The sequence below is a fragment of the Poromitra crassiceps genome (assembly GCF_964638095.1).
Source record: "Poromitra crassiceps genome assembly, chromosome: 5".
In the NCBI taxonomy this organism is placed as follows: Eukaryota; Metazoa; Chordata; class Actinopteri; order Beryciformes; family Melamphaidae; genus Poromitra; species Poromitra crassiceps.
In genome coordinates, this window is record NC_139642.1 from 51,317,246 (window position 1) to 51,341,338 (window position 24,093).

Genomic DNA, 24,093 nt, shown 5'->3' on the forward strand with positions numbered 1-24,093 from the left:
GAGGAAGTGTGTGTGTGTGTGTGTGTGTGTGTGTGTGTGTGTGTGTGTGTGTGTGTAGGGAGGTGAGTAGCTATGGAAGTGGAGGGCAGACAGAGGTGGGCTGTATGAACTATGAAGGGTGTTCCCTGTTTAAATAATGCAATGGGGAGGTTGAGCAACTCTTCGGAGAGGAGAACAGAGGCGGTGAGAGTGGAGAAGAGGGAGAGAGAGGGGCAGATGTTTTGAGGAAGAGGAATGTTTGACACACACACACACACACACTGCCAGGAGTCCAGGACATGCAGTCATTTACGGGTGTTGCCAGCTCTTGACCAGCAGCTACACAAGGAGTGAAAACATCTCCAAAAGTCATCTGGACACCAGAAAGAGATACTTTTCTCGACCAGTTGACAGTCGACATCTGACAAGGAGTGCCAGCTGAGCACTTTACAGGTGAGGACGAGTATGTGAAGAGGGACGTATGTGGAAATGTGATCACCTTTGCTTTAATTGAAACGGTTCAAACATGGGACCTTGATAGGTGATGTTTGTAATACTGTTATCCAGCAATACAATGTGTGTGAAAGAGAGTATTGTACAGTATGTAGTGATAGATGATGGCATGGTTGTGTTACAATGCAAAATAGTGGAAGGGGGAAGGGGGAGACATGCATATCCCAATAACCAATAGGCTGGGTGCTGGATCAAAAAAATATGTTATTATAGTTTTGTATTTTTCATTAATTTGTACTTGGCTTCCAGAGTGGGTTTGCTCAGTTCAGTTTAGTTTAACTTCTCATTGTTTTAAAATGTTTCGTTTTATTTTAGTTTATATTAGTTTGAGTAATGGCTACTCAACTTCAAAGCAAACACTTCTTATCAGTACATCTGATTGCTTTAAGGAAAGCTCTGAAGTCTGCCCGGTTCAACACAAATTAAGCCCACATTAGAATCAAATGGTTTAGATAGGTGTCTGTGGATCCTGGAAAAAGTCTTAAAATGCCTTGAATCCTATTCGAAAACACAAACCCTGTCTTGAATAGTTATCTTGATCAAAACTTGCAGATGCATTTCATTGAAATTTTCCCAAAATTAGAATATGTAACTATTTTGCAAGTCAATGGGAAATTCAAACATAGTAATAACTCAAATAAGCAAATAATTAACCTGTTCAACCCTGTTAATATTTAATCCATGTAGACTGCGTGCTTTCCGGGAATTCTGTCTTCACCTGTCTGGGTAGAATAGTAGCCTACTGATTACAGAATATTCTCTATAGTCTCACATACACTCACTATAAATATAGTATTTTAATATTTCTGATTATTTGATATCTGAAACAGTCATTATTAAATCTCTTAATTCCTCTCATCTTTTGTGGTGCGTGCAAGCATACTGTTAGTCATTGTTTAACCATGGCACTGTTGGGATCAATATTGTGATTGTGTAATATTCATGTGCTCTACAGTGGTTATGGCTCAATGATTTTGAAAAAAGTATCTAATTGTGAGTAACGACATGGTAATAGCGGGGTGAGAGTGTGATAATAATTAGGTAATATCATGTGATTACAAAGTAATAGGTAATAGCTGTGGTATAGTAGGTTCTGTGTAATAACCATGAATCAGGGCTGCAAAATGCTAAACTCCCTTTTTCCATTTAATTTTATGGTCATTTTAGATTAAATGTAGGCTGCGTTGTGTTGACAGTTACTGGCAGCAGCCCATGTTAAGGGCTTGCCCAGGCGTGGAGGCGGGATTCGATCCACCGATCTCCCGCTTAATGAAGCACACACGCTAACCGCAACCCCAAGAGAGCTAGCTCTGGGGGCTTGTCCAGGTAATCCCTACACCTCTAGATGTTTGATTTAATCTACTATTAATACAAAATTCAGTGGAAACAGGGAGTTTAGCATTTCAGCCCTAATTCATGGTTATTACACAGAAACTATCCAAGATATTACCTGGTTATTACTTTGGGAATTACATGATATTACCTAATTATTTCACATTATTACCCCGCTATTACCATGTCATTACTGAGCTGTAATGTAAAGTGCTACCGGGATCTGTACCAAACAAAGATGCTATCTTAAGTATATGAAGTGCAGGCCAGCATGACAACATTTAATTTAAAATGGTATTGACACACATCTTGTCTTTAACAAATATTGGGCCTCCTGGCCATACAGTATTGTGACTGCGATAAAATTTAGATTAAAAGATCAGCCCTAGTAAACGCAACTATTGGAAATGTGCTGTAAACTATTAGGAATAGAGAAACAGATAATGTATGTTTTACAGGTGACATTATATGATACAGTATAGTTTACATCCCCATTTCTTCTGTCACCAAGAAATATTGACTTCTTAATGAAGCAACATTAACTTTAATTAAACTCAGTGAGGCAGATGAAAAGGAGGTTTCATTTTATACCAGGGTGGAGCCCAGCACTATCACTGTATCCTTATGCCAATCTGGCTTTCAAGTGGGTTAGATCATCAGTCTCATTGATCCTCTCAGTAAAGGAAAATCTATCTTATCTATCTATCTATCCCATGCATTTGACCACCTCAATCATAACGAGGAAAGCTAGACTATATTCTAGGACGAGTCCGTTGACCTCGTTCTCCATGTGAAGAAAGGTTGGGAGTGAGGTTATGGTTCATGGCTTTCAATAGTCCAGCTCAGGCAATACAATCAGCTCCTGTTTAAAACAATGGCTCTTCAGTTTAGTCAACCATATCAGTCTTTTGATCACACTCCCACACTTCCACTTGTTTTCTATGCTCGGTCTCCCGTAACGTTCACAGCCACCGAACACTGAGAAGCACTGACCTAGTGACTGCAGTGATGGCATTGAATAGGCCTTTAATTCATCAGGGAATAAGGGGGTGATTGATTGATTGATTGATTGCGTGAGACTCCATATTTGTTGTCGTCGTCCCAAAAGACTATGGATCACCATTACCTCCTGTCGAAATGGGTACGGTGCGCCCACATCCCCTCGAACCCCACAGTGACTTTGGGTCATATATCCTACAAGCCAACGTGCACATTCAGCGGAGGAGTGATGTTATCTGGGACACCATGGCTTGGTGTTGCTCAGAGAGCAGTAGCCGAATGGCATGAAGAAAAGAAGAAGTTAGAGGTTATTGCATTATGATGTTATAATTCAGTAATTATAAGGTTTATGATCAGGTTTTGTTTATGTGTTTAATAGAGTACAAGTGGTAATCGATGTGTTCTAAATGTGTCTGGTGGATACGTTTGAAACTAAGGTTACAGTACAGTAGAATTAAAACATGAGTTTCACAACACAGGGCCATGGGTCACCATGCTGTGTGTGGCAATGTGCACGCATCCGGCACGCATCCATGCATGCTTGAGAAATACAGTGGTTGTCTGGAGATATGTGGAAATGTGTCTATGGAAGGTCACAGGTGCTGCAAGGTGGATATTGAGTAAGTTCAGGGTCCTGTTCGGAAGCAAGTCGGGGGGAAATGAGGAAGTAGTGGTGAGGTAGGATATTGGTTAAGGGAAATGATTTGGCGAAAATCTATTATAAAAGACAGAAAGAAATCATCAGTCGGGGTCTTCACGTCCTTGTGCGTGCAGATGCCATTTCCGATTGAACCACGAACCAATCCACGGACCAGCCAGCCAGTCTAAGACAGCCACGGAGTGAGAGCGATCCCCGACCGAGACACAGTTTGACTCCAGTCATTTCGATGGCGTGGGTTTCTACTGTACTGTAACCTTAGTTTCAAACGTATCCACCAGACACATTTAGAACACATCGATTACCACTTGTACTCTATTAAACACATAAACAAAACCTGATCATAAACCTTATAATTACTGAATGATAACATCATAATGCAATAACCTCTAACTTCTTCTTTTCTTCATGCCATTCGGCTACTGCTCTCTGAGCAACACCAAGCCATGGTGTCCCAGATGACATCACTCCTCCGCTGAATGTGCACGTTGGCTTGTAGGATATGTGACCCAAAGTCACTGTGGGGTTCGAGGGGATGTGGGCACACCGTACCCATTTCGACACTCCCCACGCTGGATATATCTGATGAAAAGAGTGACTGAACCAAGTTTAACGCTGTAAAAATTAGATCCTCCCCAAGATCATTGCTGTGAATGTGCTGTGAAATAAATCACCAGATTAACTCCACCAGCCCATTATAATAAATAAATATTATTAATATTACTATTAATTACAATTAATCAACTTGACAAAATTGGCTGTTCTCATAGCAAAGTGCACGCATCATCTTATTTGTCACTTTCCTGATATCCTACATGGCGCGGGTATGAGTCACGACCCCGACGCCAGAGATGACAGACTGATACCAACCGACTACTCGTTAGCATGTCAAAACAACAGCGCTCAGTCAGCCTCGGGGCGAGCTACTGCACTTTCTGTGGTGCCGTGTGTGTGTGTCTGTGTCCCCGTACTGTTGACTGGGTGCACGAGTAGGTGGATATTTGGGTCAAATTTGAAAGGCAAAGAGGCTCTGGCAGGGAGCAGTGGTGGGCATGGCAGAGACAGAGGGGAAGAGAAAAAGAGACGATGTGTTGTTGTTGTTGTTGTTGTTTTGCATGTTTTTTTAGTTGGGGGGGGGGGGGGTTCTTACCTGGAGGAAACCCCAGGGGGGAGCACAGCACGGGGAGAACATGCAAACTCCACACAGAAAGGCCCTTTTGACGAGATGGCCCACCTGGGCAGTTGCAGGCACTGAGGACATATGGGAAGAGATGGCGTGTTTACATCCAGGGCGTTTGAAAGAGTTGGAGAGTAGGAGGAGAGACAAAAATTAGGAAGGCATGCACACAGGTAGAGAGGGAGGGCGGGGAGGGAGGGCTCAAAGTGTCAAGTTACCTGGAATAGTTGAACGTTGTTTTGTCAGCAGCAGGGCTGAGTCATTCAAAACAAGTCCCTAAAGATCTGCAGAGTGTCGCCACAACGCTACACACCGGCAGCCCTTAATACAGCCTCAGGATTTCATAGTCAGGCACCCTCCAGGCCGGATTCAGTTACACTCCTGTACAAAGGAGGGAGAGAGAGAGGAGAAGAAAGAGAGCGAGAGAGAGAGAGAGAGAGAGAGAGAGAGAGAGAGAGAGATCATGGGACAGGCCTGGTTTTAGAGCTTGAGAAGTCACAGCAGGAGCAGGAGGGTTCGAGAGGAAGGACAGACAGGGAAAGGTCCCACCTCCAGGGAGGATAGGGCAGCGTTGTCTCTGAGCCCCGTGTCTGATGAGGTGCGCCTGGGTCTACCAAGAAGGGACAACTGCATCATGTGGGTGAGTGGAGCTGGAACTCATTGTAGAGGGAAGTACTCCAAATAGACGAGAGAGAGTTTGCATTTGACAGAACATTTGAATAACATTATTCATCCTGGGATGCAGTAAAGAGGAGTCATACGAAATGTCCTGTACACTCTCCGCTTGTGCTCTACTAGTGTTGTCTGTGTAGCTACTGGTTCATGTAGCAGTAGTAGTAATGTAGGTTTTGCTTGTTGGTAATATGCTGTTCTGCTACTATGTATGGGCATATTGATGTACACATATAAATGCACCTACAGTATCTTTCGGCATATATTGCGCATGTTTTGATTTGTGTGGTAATAACAGTTCCAGCTGTCTATGGTGACTGCATTTTATCTTGTCTTTAGGTCTAAATAGGGAACTAGATTGTACTTATTTGTTCCGTAAAATACTGTGTGCGCCACTTGCCTTTCATGTATTGATGTCCCTATTAGGGATGCACGATATATCGGCAATCATATCGGTATGATTGCCGATGTTAGTCATCTGTTAGTCATCTGTTAGTCATCTGTTAGTCATTTTTCAACATATCGGCATCGGTCCGATGTTGCAATGTTAATATCGGTTATCGGTATCAGCCAAAGTTTTCCCATTGAGAGGTGAGCAATCTATGATTTATGGGCTTTTCCAAATGTTTTGAAAATAATGAAATGCATTACTTCTTCAAATTCATATAGTTTACATGTGTTTTTCAGTATGTACAAAATGTTATTATCATATAAATGTGTTTTTATACAGATCATATCGACATTGGCAAATATCGGTTATCGGCCATAACAGCAATGTTAATATCGGTTGTCGGTATCGGCCAAAATGTTCACATCGGTGCATCCCTAGTCCCTATGAATGAATGTGTGTCAGTGTGAACAATGCCATGCGTGTATGTAGGCCTACTGCACTGGTCTAGATCTCTGCCTTTGATTAAAGCATATCCAATAATATGTCACACACACTTTCTCAAAAGCGCTTTTGTGAGCGTCTCGGTCGAGAAGAACTCAATCCAACCACAGTGGATAGGTAGCAAGGGGGGAGCACCCCGTTCGGACAAAAGATTTACCGTGGCAAGGATTTTATCTGCTCAAGCTGGTCCACCCAGTTCTGCTTTCTGGCCGGGGCTGGCTGGAGGTATTCCCAATGAGGACCTTATGGCCTAATTACCCCCTGTTTGCTCCCTACTAGAGTACCACAGGAATGAGTCCGGAAGTAGCACTTCCGGTTCGTAAGGGGAAAAGTGAATGGGATTTTAGTATGGGGATTTCGGTTAAATGCTTAATTTTTGAAGCGTAAATGCGTTTTCAGAAAACACTTCAAAAGTCATAAAGGTGGTCCTCGTTTGTGGAGATTTACCTTGCTGAACACAAACTTTGCTGTTTGATAAACTTTTGCTAACCACAGGCCTTATTTCATGCATTTAACCAAAATCTCCACACTAAAATCCCACTTTTCCCCTCACGAACCAGCATGGCGGCGATTTCTGGGTAAGCCTACAAAAATATGTCATCCCTGCAGTACTGTATTGTTGTACAGTACTTGGCCGATTCCCCCTGCTGTCCTGGTCGTTGCTCCACCCCCTCTGCTGATGTGGAGAGAGTTGTAGTCTAGCACATGCTTCCTCCGATACAAGTGAAGTCACCAGTTGCTTCTTTTCACCTGACAGCGAGGAGTTCCCCTCACTTCCCCTTCCCACAGAACAGCCACTCCAACCGATCAGATGAGCTAGTGCAGCGACCAGGACACAATGATACCCCTAATCCATCTTCCCACCCGCAGACACAGCCAATTGTGTCTGTATGGACACCCGACCAGGCCGGAGGTAACACGGGGGCTCGAACCCGTGACCCTCGTGTTGTATAGGCAGGGAATCTACCGCTGCACTCGCATGACGCCCATATGCGCCCAATCTAGCAAAAAATCAACAAAACAATTCAGGGATTGAGAGTTGTACTATTAATAAAATCCAACGTGACGTAGGCCTTCATTCACACATGGCTAGTGATACCTGGACATGTTGAAACACTGCTTTAGCTCATTTAGTCAATTACTCGCATTAGTCATGGAGCCTGTTGTGAGAATGTTTGTTTCCTAGCAGGCCGCCTTGGTAAAACGGAACACCTTTTAAACAGGAATATTTTTGTCCACTCTCAGCAACAACATGACTTATCTAGCCATCTTTCAGGTTTTTCAGGTCGGATGCACGTCCCACTTTTTCCTGTGCGTGCTCATTCATTTCACAATCACATTCTCATCTCTCCTATTCAACTCGTATACTGTAAAGTCGACGATGACCTGGTTTCTGCTGGAGTTTTGGTTTCCATTACTCCTTTCCTCCTGCACATTTACACGTGGGTGCGTTTTGTGCGTATGTGCGTACGTGCTTACATGCTGCTCACAATCAAACTGTGTATTTATGCAGAGAGGACTGATTATATAATAATAATAATATATTTTCTTTCTTTTTTCTTGAAAATTGAGTAGAGGGACCACCTCAGAACAATCACCACACATGCTTTTACAGTATGTAAAGAAAAGACTATGTGACGGTTATATATACGACTCTCATATTACATGCAAACAAATGAAACATTACCGCCTCAACAGAAAGAGCAAGCTTATTTGAGAGAGAGATCGGACTACAGGACGTGACATGTAGAGAGGAACATGGTGTCCCGCTCTCTGAAGCAGCAGACTTTGTGTGAAAGTGGACATGACAAGCACTTTGACCACATCAAATGCTTCAGCTTATGTAAGGAAGGTCTCAGGCACTTTCTCCATATACAACAGTCTCTGCTGACAGCTGATTCATAGCAAGGTGACCTCCCACCCAAACAACAGTGGAGAACCTGGCCCACCACATTCTTTGCTCCCCTCTCCCACAATATATGCTCTACACCAGAGAGGTTTGCAAAGTGGGAGGTGGGCCTCCCCAGGAGGGCTCCAAAACAGTTTCAGGGGAGGCTCAGTGACGAAAAGTGTGTGTGTGTGTGTGTGTGTGTGGGGGGGGGGGGGGGGGGATGTATTATTACATTACTTATTATCAAAAGGAGATCACATAGAAGTGTGTGATTTGGTTACAGAGATAGTTCAGAGATACAGTAATTTTAGGGGATTTTAGTTTTCCCACTTTCCCAGAGTCAGAAACAAACAAATACCTTCAGACAGACCTGTTTTATGTATTTGATGTGGTCTGACTCTGAACTATGTCAAACAGCAATATCAGGCCATTTTGGCGCAATTGTTGAGTATCTATGGGATCAACTAATAAACTAATCAAGTAAACGAAAGTAAACTAAGCGGGGGGGTGGGGGGGGGGGGCCTTATTTCAGAGTTTTGTCTGAGGGGAGGCCCACAGCCTCAGACTTTGAAAAGCCCTGGTCTATACATTACAATGTTCGTCCATCTCAGTCCCCATACTACTGTTGCATTTAACTGACAAGAGTTAATTGGGGGAAATAATACAGCTGCCAAATTGCTTTTATAACCATTTAAAGTCATCACACTGACATCATATTGTGATGGGCTTTTATATGTTGGGAAGACTGTGGCTCAGGAGATAAGAGCACTAATCGCTTTGGATAAAAGAGGTTGCTGGTCTGATCCCTGGCTCCTCCAGTCCACATGTCCAAGTGTCCTTGGGCAAGATACTGAACCCCAAATTGCTCCCATACACGCTTTGGATAACATCACTATATAAATGCTCTCTTGCTTGTATGTCGGCCATTGGCCCTTTTTATTGAACTGAAAAAGCACAGCCGAAGGAACTTGGTGGTGATATGCAAATAAGGGAATACATCTAAAACTGAACAGCAGAAGTGAAAATAAAATACTCTCTGGTTGTGGAAACTCCTGACTAGTCATCAACTAGTTGGATAAAGACCGATGACTCGGCCTCCTCTGTCTCCGTCCGAGGCAGCCCTCATCTCCGGCTCCAGCCACTCCCACGCTGAGGTCTGACATCCCCGTGGTGATGGCTGATACCCAGTGGTGATGGCTGATACCCTGTGGTGATGGCTGATACCCAGTGGTGATGGCTGATACCCAGTGGTGATGGCTGATACCCAGTGGTGATGGCTGATACCCAGTGGTGATGGCTGATACCCAGTGGTGATGGCTGATACCCCGTGGTGATGGCTGATACCCAGTGGTGATGGCTGATACCCAGTGGTGATGGCTGATACCCAGTGGTGATGGCTGATACCCCGTGGTGATGGCTGATACCCTGTGGTGATGGCTGATACCCTGTGGTGATGGCTGATACCCCGTGGTGATGGCTGATACCCTGTGGTGATGGCTGATACCCAGTGGTGATGGCTGATACCCTGTGGTTATGGCTGATACCCAGTGGTGATGGCTGATACCCAGTGGTGATGGCTGATACCCTGTGGTTATGGCTGATACCCTGTGGTGATGGCTGATACCCAGTGGTGATGGCTGATACCCCGTGGTGATGGCTGATACCCCGTGGTGATGGCTGATACCCAGTGGTGATGGCTGATACCCCGTGGTGATGGCTGATACCCAGTGGTTATGGCTGATACCCAGTGGTGATGGCTGACACCCAGTGGTGATGGCTGATACCCCGTGGTGATGGCTGATACCCCGTGGTGATGGCTGATACCCAGTGGTGATGGCTGATACCCCGTGGTGATGGCTGATGCAGTGGCCAACGCCGGGATCATCTGGCCTCCCCCTGTTGCTACCCTCGCCCCTGAGAGGCTGGGTTAGGGTTAGTGTACAGGCTGTGTGTGTACAGGCAGTCTTCCAAGCTCCGCCGCTGGATGGAGGCTGGTCAGCTGTCGAGGCTGGATGGAGAGACCCCTTTTACGTCAAGGCTCCTGTTTATCGACTTCTACCAAGTCAATGGGAAGTCTACCCCCGCTCACATCAAGCCCTCCGCTAGCATCTCAATTCTTTCCTGGTCCGCCGGCTGGTCTGGGTCCAGGAAGTGTGCCCCACAAAGCACCAGGGCTAAGGAAGCAGTGGAATATTAAATATATACAGTATAGATTAACTGAATATCCAAGCGGCTGGCCTCCTCAACAACATGGGTCTACTCGGAGTGTCCCTGTCCACTGTCACGACAGGCGAATCCTCCCTCTCCGTGGCTGAGATGCATCACGTCACCCGCATCGCCAGGCAGATGAAGAACTTCTGGAAAACTGGAAATCTCACGACCCACCCAGTGGTGTCTCCCGAACCCCACTTTGGGAACCACTGGTCTAAGGCAACGAGCCACCAGGGGGCTCCGATGGTGGTCATATAACTCTGGTTAAAAGACATAACCTACATTATGTTAGTATCCCAAACAATGAAGCTAAAGCTGTGAGAACAGGACAAAGACACAGCAGCTGGTAGCTGGAAGCTCTCTCCATTTGCCATCAGTGAATGGAAGTGCACCTGATATCTTTTTGTACAGCAACAATTTAGTAGTGGTTGAGAGGTTATTTTATAAACTGTATATATATATGTATATGTGTGTATATATATATGTATATGTGTATATATGCAGTATACTGAATGTATTGTAGTGTTCCTGGTATTTATAGAATCATGAGGCTTCTTGTTGGTACAGGGTTCTTTATTGACAGTTATTATCTTACAACTCTTTGGCGGTTGCTACGCCCATAGCTAGCTAGCTGCTTCCTCCTTAGGCTGTTCATAGAGACTCCTTCACGCATGCTCTGTCTAACAGGAAGTTTCCCCCAAGCATAGTGTTCCCCCCCGGTAACACTCCCACACATCAGTTCCTAGCTGCAATCGAGACACTTCTATTGCACGCCAAACCCCGGTTCGCTACAGTATGTATGTACAGTATATATATATATACCGTATATATATATATATATATATATATGTATATATATGTATATGTATGTATATATATGTATATATATGTATATATACATATGTATACTGTATATGTATACACACATACGGTACATACATACATACAGTGAAAGTGCAACAGCATAAATGACCCATGAAAACCCTTCAAAACCCCTTTTTAAAATGGTTTAAGATTGAACCATTTAAATTGTTCAAGTTGTGGTAACACACATACATTCGTTGTTGAGCTATCACCGGATTAATTGTTTCATAGTTGTTACTATGTTAGCTATTGTTCTGTGGGACCTGTGGGATTTCCACTCAACAAGGGAATATAAAGTCTTTAAAGGCCTCACAGCATTACTGATGCGAATGTTGACTGATCCCCGTAGGGATTTCTTTGTATTGGTTTCACTTCCCACCCTGCTACAGGGAAGTCACAGAGCACGCTCGGCTACACTCAGCATCTCGCTACAGGGAAGTCACAGAGCACGCTCGGCTACACTCAGCATCCCGCTACAGGGAAGTCACAGAGCACGCTCAGCTACACTCAGCATCTCGCTACAGGGAAGTCACAGAGCACGCTCGGCTACACTCAGCATCTCGCTCGAGGACGTTTCAGACACAGAGGTGTGTGGGGGCTTGGCTCCTGCAGTTGTAGGGTGGTCTCTCCTATACTCACTACACCACCCGCCTCGGCGCCCGGCAAGAACAATGCGTCCTAATCCTCACATATCCATTGCATTTGAATGGAAGATGCACTCTGACATTACAGTAGATTCACTGGGTCCCAAAAGAATAGCCTCTGCTACACCGACCTCACCCTACATGCCTGAGGGTGTGACGTGACAGCTTATATATACAGTAGTGTGACACGATATTCCATGTGTGTGTGATCCATAATCCTACTGTGAATGAAGAGTACATCCTGCCTATCCACTGTATTATACACCGGTTTTAAATGTGGCTTGGGTAGGCTACTGTATGTAGGCTACTGCAGTCTGTAGAATGCATGCATTGTCAAATCACACTGACAATCATACACACTCCTATATTTTCTCTCAAGCTACACACACACACACTCGTTTTGATACCTATGCTCCATTACCTTGTCTTATGGGCCCTGGTCTTTTTCTCTTCAGGCGCTCACCCACCTGCCTGAAGAAAGCGCCAGACCATTGAATCCTAGGCAACAAGGTGAGTGACAACTTGTGCTGCTGTTGCAATATCACATAATACTTGGAAATGTATTTTCGTTAGATACCGAGAACTTTCACATTCAGAAGACACTTCTCTTTCCCCCCCCCCCCCTCTTAAGTCATTTTTCCAACCCTCACTATCTTTCTCCTAGCCTGGGTAAACCCATCCCCCACGTGACCTGCTCTCAGACCTGTTCTCAGTCACTATGGTCTGGTCCCCCGCCTGTGCTAAACGATTTCATGCGGTTGTTGGCCCCCCCCGATAGACCGCTCCATTACGCAACCGTCATCCAACCAGCTTTGTGCACAGAGCACATGCGCAGTGCAGCAGATGGCGTCATCGCTCTGCGACCTTTGTTGTTAGCAAGCGAGCTAACACTTTTCATTTCAGTACTGCTAGCACGCAAATGGTTACAACCAGCTACAAGAAGAGAGAACATCGCGTGACGGTGGTCAGGGAATGAAAGAGGAACAGGACTACACGGACCCAAACCTCGATCCCTGCTGCAGATGGCCGCAGATCTGGAGAGATATTTGTGGCTGTGAAGAACAGTCATCATCTATACAGCTGCTGCCAACCTGATGAGGAAACAGGCGTGCTTGTTATGCTGGACACTGAATGCCAGACTGCAGACTTCATCCTCCAGTGCTGTTCGCCTCAGGACTTGAAGGCCTAACGTTGTACCATGGACTGTATACATTCTGTGCTAATAATGCTAGCATGCTAACATCCTTTTCACACACACACACTGAATATACCGAAATGCTAGATTTGATCATGGACTTAACGCTAATGTTAATCAAAAACGGCCGCAGTCATAACGGTAAGGTGTGTTTGACCTAATTGAAATATTAACGTTAATGCCCTCACATTTCAGCGTGGTTACAGATAAACCTATTTAACGCTAGCTAGCTACAGTAGATTTTTGGAGGCGTTAATGTGAATGTCATGACGTAGTGAGCGTAGTATTATACTGTATATTATACATAATCCAGATGTAACCTAGCTATAGCTAGACGTTAAGAGGTTAGCGTGAATGCGACTGAGACCTGACATTACTGGCTTGATATCATATTCCAGATGCAACCTAGCTAGATAAGCTCCACACGGCTGTATGAGTAGCTACAATCAAATGTATCAAGCCTTGATATCATATTCCAGATCCAACCTAGCTAGCTAGATGTTAAGAGGTAGGAATATACCGAAATGCTAGACTTGATCGTGGACTTAATGTGAATCCAAAACGGCCACACTCATAACGTTAAGGTGTGTTTGACCTAGCTAGAAATATTAACGTTAATGCCCTCACATTTCAGCGTGGTTACAGATAAACCTATTTAACGCTAGCTAGCTACATTACTGGCTTGATATCATATTCCAGATGCAACCTAGCTAGATAAGCTCCACACGGCTGTATGAGTAGCTACAATCAAATGTATCAAGCCGATATCATATTCCAGATCCAACCTAGCTAGCTAGATGTTAAGAGGTAGGAATATACCGAAATGCTAGACTTGATCGTGGACTTAATGTTAATCCAAAACGGCCACACTCATAACGTTAAGGTGTGTTTGACCTAGCTAGAAATATTAACGTTAATGCCCTCACATTTCAGCGTGGTTACAGATAAACCTATTTAACGCTAGCTAGCTACATTACTGGCTTGATATCATATTCCAGATGCAACCTAGCTAGATAAGCTCCACACGGCTGTATGAGTAGCTACAATCAAATGTATCAAGCCGATATCATATTCCAGATCCAACCTAGCTAGCTAGATGTTAAGAGGTAGGAATATACCGAAATGCTAGACTTGATCGTGGACTTAATGTTAATCCAAAACGGCCACACTCATAACGTTAAGGTGTGTTTGACCTAGCTAGAAGTTAAGAGGTTAGCGTGAATGCGACTGAGACCTGACATTACTGAAGTGAATAGGCCTACAAGTGACCTATATTTTTCAATCCTGTCTTTGAATAAAAGTTGTACATTGTGTTTGTGCTTGAAAACCATGTCTTTGCTCCCTTATGTGTTCACAATTACAACAAATCTGTATGGTTTATCTGTTGGCATTAAACCGTGGTATTTCCTTGGGTGATATTCCATATTTGTCATTAAACCTAGCTGTTCACATAAATTTGCAATGATGATCGACCACGTGAGATATCACAAGTAGCCTACTTTTATTAAAAAATAAAATGCAAAGAGAGGTTTCCTTCTCTAACTATTGGTGCGTTCACAAAATATTTACACGAGATTTTTTTTATAAATAATAATCAATAACGTGGATAATGATGACATCTGCAGCTGCTGGACGAGAGACAGAAGAAACTACGAACGAAGATTGGAGCAGAGGAGGACATGACTACAGAGAAACTTAACCGACCAGCACTCTGCTTCAATCAATGAATGCTTATAAAGCCTAATGTTACTGTAGCCTGGATGACGTCAGCTAATGCTACCCAGCCTTCCAGCGTTTATCTTCCATAATGCATTAAATCATAATCACAATGCGAAGACATTAGCTGATCACCACAGAGCTGCACAGACAAGTTTATCAGATAATTTAGCCGTAAAATGTGTCCAGGTGATCAGCTCTGAAGCCCCCCCGGCTTGTATGGTCCGCTAAAATCCGATTTCGATATAGGTGTTATTTTGATCAATATTGTATAGCTGGCTAGACAGAGGAGTTTATCTGGAATCAGTGTGACAAGATCCCTGCTGCTAGCTTGTCTGCCTTTCTGTGTCAGAGTATCTAGCTACATTATCTGCATTACATGCTACACCATGCAAATATATTTCGATATAATTCAAACAATTAGCCCACTGTACTACTGGACTGTGTATTGCTGTGAATAAGTTAGATTTGATTGTGTAAAGTGTATCAGCTTTAAATATCCAATATATACAGCATTAAACAAACGACCAGCAGCATTCAAATGTGCAAAAACGTTATATTTATTGAAATGTGGTGATCTCATGTCACATTACATAATGTTATGCCCAAATGGTCTACTGCCCAGAAGCGTCACTTTACATGTTTGGTAGGGAATTATTTTAATTATGTTAAACCAGCGTTTATCTTCCATAATGCATTAAATCATAATCACAATGCTATGAAGACATTAGCTGATCACCACAGAGCAGCACAGACAAGTTTATCAGATAATTTCGCCATAAAATGTGTCCAGGTGATCAGCTCTGAAGCCCTGGCTTGTATGGTCCGCTAAAATCCGATTTCGATAACGCTAGGTGTTATTTTGATCAACAGACCTCAACCTCAACAGCTGTTTTCACTTGAATTTCCTCACGTAGTTGCATAGCCATATAGCTAGCCAGCTAGTAGCTAGCTCGGGAGCTATGCTTTAGAGAGGCCAAATGCTAACGGCTAGGTAGTGCTAAGCCGCTGCAGCTGTTACACGTCATTGACAAAGACGCACTCTCTGATTGGCCGATCACGGCAGGACTGATGTTGGCAGTCACGCCGTCACTCATTGGCTGCGGGGTGGCTGCGGGTCTGCGCGGGTCTTTCAATCGCCCCAGAAATCGTTGTGAATGGCCCGGAGTCTAGACGCTAGTGACTGGGAACTGAGAGAGCAGGTCACGTGGTGGCTGGGTTTACCTAGGCTATCTTTCTCCCCCCCCCCCCCCCCCCCCCAGTAGTACAGCTGCTTCTTCTACCAGAACTTTACACCGTTCGATTACTCTCGCTAACTACATCGTGCACCGCTTAGACTGTAACTCATATTTAACTCAATGCCTATTTAACTTGGACTGTAAATTCATGTAAATTCAATGTAAATTCATATTTAATGCCTACCGAACACTCCTCCACTGGGTATATAGTGTATATATTGGACTGCCCTTGCAATGTTGTGATTGTCTTTTTGTTGTTTTTCCTATTTCCTTTTATCTCTGAATATTAATATGACCGCTATGCTACATAATGACACTAAGACAAATTCCTCGTATGTAATCTTGCATACTGTGGCAATAAAAGTGATTCTGACTCCTGTGTGTATCTCTTTCTATTCTTTCTGCTCCCTGACTCCTCCCCTCTCCCCGCCCCCTCTTCCTGCCTGACTCCGCCCCCTCTCCCCACCCCCTCGTCCTGCCTGACTCCTCCCCCTCTCCCTCTCTCTGCCAGTGGTGCCACGGCCGGGGCGCCACAGAAAGCCCATGAAGGCTCCTCAGACCCAGAAGGAGAAGGCGTCTAAGAGGAAGAGAGTCTTGCTGACTGTCCTAACAGTTATCGTGTTGCTGGGCATACTGGCTACCGCTGCATATTTCAGTGAGTCACCATTTTGACTGGCATACAATATAGACACATAAACCTCGGTGTGTCGTGCCAAACATGCCACTCTTTGATAATCCGAGTCGAACCCTTAGTACTTAGCTTTTAGAGAAACACGTTTTTCCTAGTAGTAAAGTATAGAACATTTTAAGTACTTGGATTCAGCCTCCTCATATCACTATGTAACAAATCACCCAATTATTCAGTGTCAAGCAAAATGTCTGCCTTTATAACTTGACTCGTGTGCCCTTCTCTACTGTGACATCCCTTTGCTCCTCAGTCTACCAGTTGATTGACTCAAAGTACTTCTTCTGCAAGAGATCAGTGAAGTTCATCTCGCTCGATAAAGCCTGTGATGGCAAAGAAGACTGTGCTGGAGGAGAGGATGAAATCACTTGTGTGTCCAACTTCAAGGTCAACACTACATTCCCAGGTAAAGAAAACACACAATGTCTCTCTCTCTCTTTGTGCGTGTGTGTGTGTGTGTGTGTGTCTCTCTCTCTCTCTCTCCTTGTCTCTCTCTCCCTCTCCCTCTCTCTTTCAATGTCTCTGAAACGCTTCAAAACTGAGCCCTCTTGTCTTTCTCTCCCTCCATGTCCTCTTGCAGTGCGTCTAATATCAGAGCGGAGTGTCCTGCAGGTGTACAGTCCAGGCTCGGGATGGAGGAGTGTGTGTAGTGAGGACTGGACCGAGCAGCGCACACAGGCAACGTGCCAACAACTGGGATACACATAGTGAGTTCACACCCACCAGGGATGTAGCTTAGAGGTGACTATGGGTGATCACAATCCATCACAACAATTGCAACTAACCAGTGCAGTGCCCGTTCGCCCCACGCTCCATGGGTCCCCACAGTGTAGCTGAAGACTGGGCCCCAGTGTTGCCAGATACAGCGAATGGTTTCCAGCCCAAAGAGTGTCGAAAAACAGCCCAAACACACAAAACCACCCAAACAAATGCAGGTCTATGGAAATACCCCCCCCCCCCTCCCATACACACACACACACACACACACACACAGCTTGTTCCCCTATTCCCCCCAGGGCTCACCTGATCACGGTTTCTGTGTTTAGTAAACATCTATATTACACCAAATCCGACACTGCACGTCCTCAGGTCCCCAACACAGCCGCCAAGCGTGAAGTTGATCAGGCGAACGGTTATCGAGATCTGCGAAGGACACACAGACACACAGACTCCTGGAATTAGTAGATGCCATCAGCACTAGAGCTGATAATAAGCAGTACCTCAAGTAAACTGGGCTGTAAATCTGTTCCATTCATTCTCAGACAAATGACCTGCAATCAAGTCTAACATCTTCTCCTCCTCTGTCACACAGTAAACCTCATAGCAGCACTGTGCCAGTGAAGACCTTAATATCTTCCCTGAAGATGGGGCCGTTCACAGCCATCAGGCCTGGACCTAAGACCACACCCATACATCAAGCTACCATTGACCGGTAAGAGAGGCAAGACTTGTGTCATCAGAAAGGGAAACAAATACTTGGTCCATAAATATGTCCCCACCCTTTGGTGGCCACAGTTTTCATCCTAGGAGGCTTAAATTTTGCATGGAGGGCAAGTGTGTGTGTGTGTGTAAAGGTGTGTGTTTGTCTTCAATTAGCTAAGGGGGGGTGGTTGGGGGGGCAAATTACATTTTGCAGTGTGGTGCATGTGTGAGAATGCATGAATGTGTGGGTGCATGGGTGTACGTGGTCGCAGCTATTGCGAATTCATGCTTGTTTTCCTACCTTTTACTGTCTTTCAAATAACATCTGCTGGACAAATCTGTCATTTTTATTCTCTTTCTCTCAGGTTTTAAGACTTGTTCTCCTTATCACATGTATATAATATGAGATATCAATAAATAAATTGTGGTTTAAATTTCTAAGAGACAGAAAATTCCAGTCTTTGTTCCTTCTGTCGCTCCTTCCATCGTGTCAAAGAACAAGTTAGACTGGTACGTTATTCAAACAAAAACAGGACTCACAAAGGGGTTACCTCAGTAACATTAAGTCAATATTTGGGTCACGGGGTGTGTATTTTAACTGCCGGTGTTTGGTTAATTGTGTAGATACTGTATGTGGTCGTGTGTATTTCCAAACGTTTGATGAATGTACTTTTCCCCCCTACAGCAAAATATGCAAATCAGGATCTGTGATCTCCTTGGCCTGTTCAGGTGAGTCCTGCCTTTAGGGAAGAAAGAAACCACATCCGAATGATATACCTGTACTTACTTGGTAACGTTTTAGATTACAGCCCGCCACATACAGTAGAGTGTAATCTTTTGTACTAACGGTGTACTGTAGGTACAGGGAAACAAGATGTGATGTTATGCTTATGGAATAAGGGGGTAACAATTCGGGAACTTACAAAGAACTTATACTGTGGTTATGTTTTAACTACCGGCGAACTATTCTATTATTACAGCGTATGTACGACCTACTGAGCAATAATCAGTCGCCCATTGCGATTTTGCGATCGTAACAAGTCATGCAAACTCAACCAATCTCCACAATATTGCAAGCTTGCAATTGTTTTAATTTCCCATGATTTCTCAGCAAAAACGGCAAAACAGGTTATTCAACTTGTAACTTTTGCCAGTGCCTGCAATTTGACAGTAAACAATCACATAACACTTTACAAATTACATTGCCATTTTTGAGAAAAGCTGCTGCAAAATAAAGCATTTTCAAAAAAAATTAAAAGAATCCTGGATAGACTGAATAATCTGGAGGTTTGGGGGAACTGGAGGACTCATTATTTAACTACTGGGTACATATGCCACTATTTGCACTTAACAATTCGGATGTGATTTTACTTCAAAATGACCTTATTATACATTATTAAATTATTATACACTTATACAAAGGGTGAATGTACTGTGCTTTAGATTACAGCCCGCATTAATCCATAACTTTACACCATGCCCACCTGTACCTGTATGTATTGGCACTACTGTACTGTACACCATTAGTACAAAAGGTTACACCAAACTGCAGAGTAATTAGGCTGTAACCTAAAGTGTTGCCATTTACTTATAAGGAAGTAACAACAAAGAAGGTTGAGCAGGGTCAAAACAGATTGTCATGTTCAGACACGTTAATGTTACCGAGACAGTTTGACGAGCCTATACATGCCCACAAGAAGCAGTGAAACAAAGTTAGTTCCTTCACAGCAAGGCGGAAACAGTTGGCTTAAAATAACCTCCACTGATTACATAATTATTATTTCAACAATTGATAAATCCATGTTTATTGTCTGTGCAGGGGAAACAAGAGGTTTCCCTCTGTAAATAAGGCTAATGCAATGGGTGCTGGATAATATTTTGTGATCTCATTTGTTAGACTGCGGGCCGGTGGGCTCTCAGGAGCGTATTGTGGGCGGTACGAAGGCCGTCATCGAGGACTGGCCGTGGCAGGTGAGCCTGCAGCAGAACGGACAACACACTTGTGGAGGGTCTCTGGTGTCAACACGCTGGGTGGTCACTGCTGCCCACTGCTTTTCTGGGTCAGTATAGCTTTTCTATCTGTGCTATTTCACATGAAATTTAACTTCAATCTGACACAGAAAAAATGACACACTTCCTACTTGTCATTCACCCCCCGCAGTAGTAAGAAGGAGCTGAATCACTGGAGAGTGGTGTCAGGCAGGACCTACATGGGCACACTGGGAGGAGCCTATGTGGACAGGGTCATCTTGAATGGGGACTACAATGCAGCACGAAACGACTATGACATAGCTATGATGAGACTGAGCAGCCCTATCAGTGTGGGAGGTGAGGAAATTAAAGTTGAATAAATTCATTAACCCTAATACATTGATAGAAAACACTGATCCTATGTCATGATAGCACCTAACACCATGCTTAATACAATTAAAAACTGGTAGACTGATAGATAACTTGTACCATACACATCAAGGACAAACAGGGATATCAAATATAGGCTACTCTGTGCAGTCTGCTGCCCTCTAAAGGCCATTGTATCAAACAGCAAGAGCACAGTTTATGTTGATGAAGTTATGTCATTGATCTGCCAGAAAATGATTTGCCAGTGTCATCATTTCTTGTGACTATGAGTCAAAATTGTAGCAAAAAGAGGAAAAACAATACACACATACACAACCATAAAATGATGTATTTTATCGTTACTTTTCTGTCCCGGTGTTCCAGACAGTCGCAAGCCAGTTTGTCTGCCTCCTAAAGCCTTGGGGCTCAGTGCTGGAGCCTTTATGGTGGTGACTGGCTGGGGATATCTGGAGGAAAAGGGTGAGAAACAAACACACACCCCACCTCTCAGCATCATCATCTAAACCTCATGTCTTTGAGGCTGACCCTATCACTCAAGTCTAACAGACTAGTACCTCTGTTCTCCCATCAGGTAAGATATCTCCGTCCCTTCAGAAGGCCTCCATCCCTCTGATAGACTCTGCTCAGTGTTCCAGCCCCAGAGTCTATGGTGCTGCCGTAACGTCCAGGATGCTCTGTGCTGGCTACCTGGAGGGCAACGTGGACGCCTGCCAGGTAACGACTGCAAAATCAACATGAGAGTATTTGACTTAAATACCATAATATAACATGAATGATGTTTAAATAGTATATATTTGCTTGTTATGGTGCACCTACTCTAATACTGTTGACACTGAAAACAAAGCAATGTGTATACAGTACATATTTATCATAGGCCTGCAGTACATGCTCTTCTCCTCTTGTGCAGGGAGACAGTGGTGGTCCTCTGGTGTTTCTGTCCTCCTTTCGCTGGCACCTGGTGGGAGTTGTGAGCTGGGGCGTCGGCTGTGGCCGGGAGAGAAAGCCAGGTGTCTACTGCAATGTGGAGGAGCTGCAAAACTGGATACATACAGTCATCGAGGTATACATATGGGAAGTAATTGATGGTTACTGTAATCACTCAGATTCAGGATACAAAAAAGGTAACTGTAATCCCTTAGTTACATAAAGAAAAATGTAATCAAGATTACAGTTACATTCCTGGCAGCCTTATCGGCTGGCCATTTGGGTTTTGGAGGGGCAAACCGTTGGCCAGAATGATCTGGTGCACGCTTTTATGTCTGTATCATAAGAGACCCTGGTGTCTTGGTGGGATCTGTATCATAAGAGACCCTGGTGTCTTGGTGGGATCTGTATCATAAGAGACCCTGGTGTCTTGGTGGGATTTGGCTGTGGTTCTGCAGGGGCTTAAGGGCCCCCCATTAGAACCATTACAGGAGGGGAGCTTAAAACACCTCTCTGTCCACCCCCCGCGCACTCAGTTTGCTCCAGGGGATGGAAAGGTGACACCACACGTGTTGTAACCATTTGAATCAATTGTATTTGATGAAATACAATTTGGTAAATGAGACATTTTGTTGATTTGAGACAAACAAAACAAAACTAGTAGAGACCATCTTGCGATGGGATCACAGGTGGGCCAGGGGCGTAAAGTTAGGGGGGGATAGGTCATTTTGATGTCAACTACACACCTGTAAATTTTCGTGATTGCGCACGCACGCACGCGCACACACACACACGGTCAAAACAATACCCGCCCATGATGTCACTGATTATTTAATTTCATCCCCCCAGAAACACTCCTGAGGTTCTTCCTCCTGACAAGCAGCCACAAGAATGCAGTCTGGACATCATGACCGACTTGCTTCAACATGGAAGGCTGTCAGAAGAACAGGAAAGGGACCTCCAAGTGTGAACCTGAAAATGCTTCTCAGCAGCAACACAGGCTAACTCTCAACACAATCATAATGCATGAACTCTGCATGCGCACGCACGCAGACACACACACACACACACTCACACTCACAAACACAAATAATGTAATTAGAGTTTGTTTCAGGTGTTGATTTTGTGCCATTTCTGCAGTGTGCAGTATCTCAGGGAACAAGTTCTTCATGTAGCAGTCTGACACTGTCCATCACAAGACTTAGTTTCTCCTCAGTGAAACCACACCAGCAGAAGCATCAGCCTCTCATGTGGAAAATTGTGGGTTTCAATTCCAGGCTTGTCCTTTCTGAAGTCATAAACCATCAAGAAAAAGGGGGACATATTTTCCAATTAGAACGTTTGGCTATTAACTTTAACAATGTGACTGCAATGAAATGACAAACGTGACAGAGTTCCCGGCCAACATGAAATTAGCCATAGCAAACTGACAGCATGTGCAGTTGTCACAAAGTCTGTCTGTCCTTTCCAAGTGTGCCTGGACCCCACAATGGTCGCTTTTTTATGTGCCTCTATTGTCAAATAAAACCAGTATATTTGATCACTGGCAGTGCTTAAAACATATTAATAATACTTAATAATACATAGCCGTTCTAATTGTATTAATCAACTATTAACACTGTTGATACATTGGAGCTGGCAGGGCCAGCAGATCTGAGCCATACTTGACTAGGATTTATAGGTGTGGAATGTCGGATGGTGAGGTTTCAAAATCATATTGTAAACGCTATTCTAATTTATAAGATGGACTGTGTACTTGTTATGGTAGGTCAACAGTGTTCTCTGGACGGACGCTGTTTGGAAATGTGAAAGGTGGGGGTAAACATGTGCCATACTAACAATCTTTGAACCAAGGCAAAGTCCAGGGCTTGAACGTGAATTAATCTGATTCAGGTGATCAGATGTTTGGCTGCACCTTTTACAGCACAGATGGCATCCTTCAGTAGCACACATTGATTTGCATGAGCACTTTAAGCGGGGAGTCAGTCAGCATTACTTGACATTATGTGCAGATGCTTAGTGAGTTAGTCTTACCATGTGCTGGATAAAGGCAGACTTAAGTTTCAAAGTACAAAGATGTCCAGTGTGCCTTCAGAATACCAAGACCAGGCTATTAACCGCAGTGGTCATTGGCTGAGAGTTTGTCTCTGCTGCAGAGAATATTACTACTGTAATTTATTCAAATGTTAATGTGAACAACAGGAACTATTGTTTATTAAGTGTGCACTCAGGCAAAGAACCGTCAATATTTATTTCCTCATTTTCAAAGTCATGGTTCTCTCGGTGGTGAAATGTGATTCTTTCACTTCTTAGGCAAAGTGAAATAATAGACGAACCTGTCCTCTAAAGTTTACTTATTCTCTCGGTCTGTACAAAGCTACACAAATTAAATACAAATTGGCAATTAAAAGTTTTAAGTGATTTGCATTTTGCTTCACTTAACTAACATTTCTTTGTAGACCTGCATATACCAGGGTGGCTGATCATGTTTGATTGTATACATTTGTTGCTGATGTTTTCTATGCTTGTAAATAAGATGTACAGATTATAATAAATCTACTGGATTCTTATTTGACTTTGTACAAAAAGGTGATTATGTCACATACATCTGAATGACTTGCTCTGTAGGCTGCTGTAGCTATAATGTTTACTGCCATTGAGTCAATGAACTCCTGTGTTTATTGGCTGGTCAATATGAAATAGTGGTGCCATGTTGTTTA

General features: G+C 43.8%; 1 protein-coding gene across 3 annotated transcripts; it reads left to right on the forward strand.

Moving 5' to 3' along the window:
• The first annotated feature begins 222 nt into the window (after positions 1-222).
• Positions 223-23,960, forward strand: LOC310776196 (transmembrane protease serine 4-like). Of its 3 annotated transcripts, none has more exons than XM_083636382.1 (13): positions 223-432; positions 12,288-12,342; positions 16,493-16,636; positions 16,920-17,072; positions 17,247-17,373; positions 17,979-18,098; positions 18,774-18,817; positions 19,986-20,148; positions 20,250-20,416; positions 20,813-20,908; positions 21,021-21,163; positions 21,357-21,509; positions 22,223-23,960. In XM_083636382.1, exons 3-13 carry the CDS (start codon positions 16,525-16,527, stop codon positions 22,232-22,234), a joined length of 1,290 nt encoding a protein of 429 aa, XP_083492508.1. In that variant the 5' UTR covers positions 223-432; positions 12,288-12,342; positions 16,493-16,524; the 3' UTR covers positions 22,235-23,960. The 3 variants fall into 3 exon arrangements, with proteins under 3 accessions (XP_083492508.1, XP_083492507.1, XP_083492509.1); XM_083636381.1 differs by lacking the exon at positions 223-432 and adding an exon at positions 4,940-5,298; XM_083636383.1 differs by lacking the exon at positions 223-432 and adding an exon at positions 4,940-5,294.
• Positions 23,961-24,093: the final 133 nt, after the last annotated feature.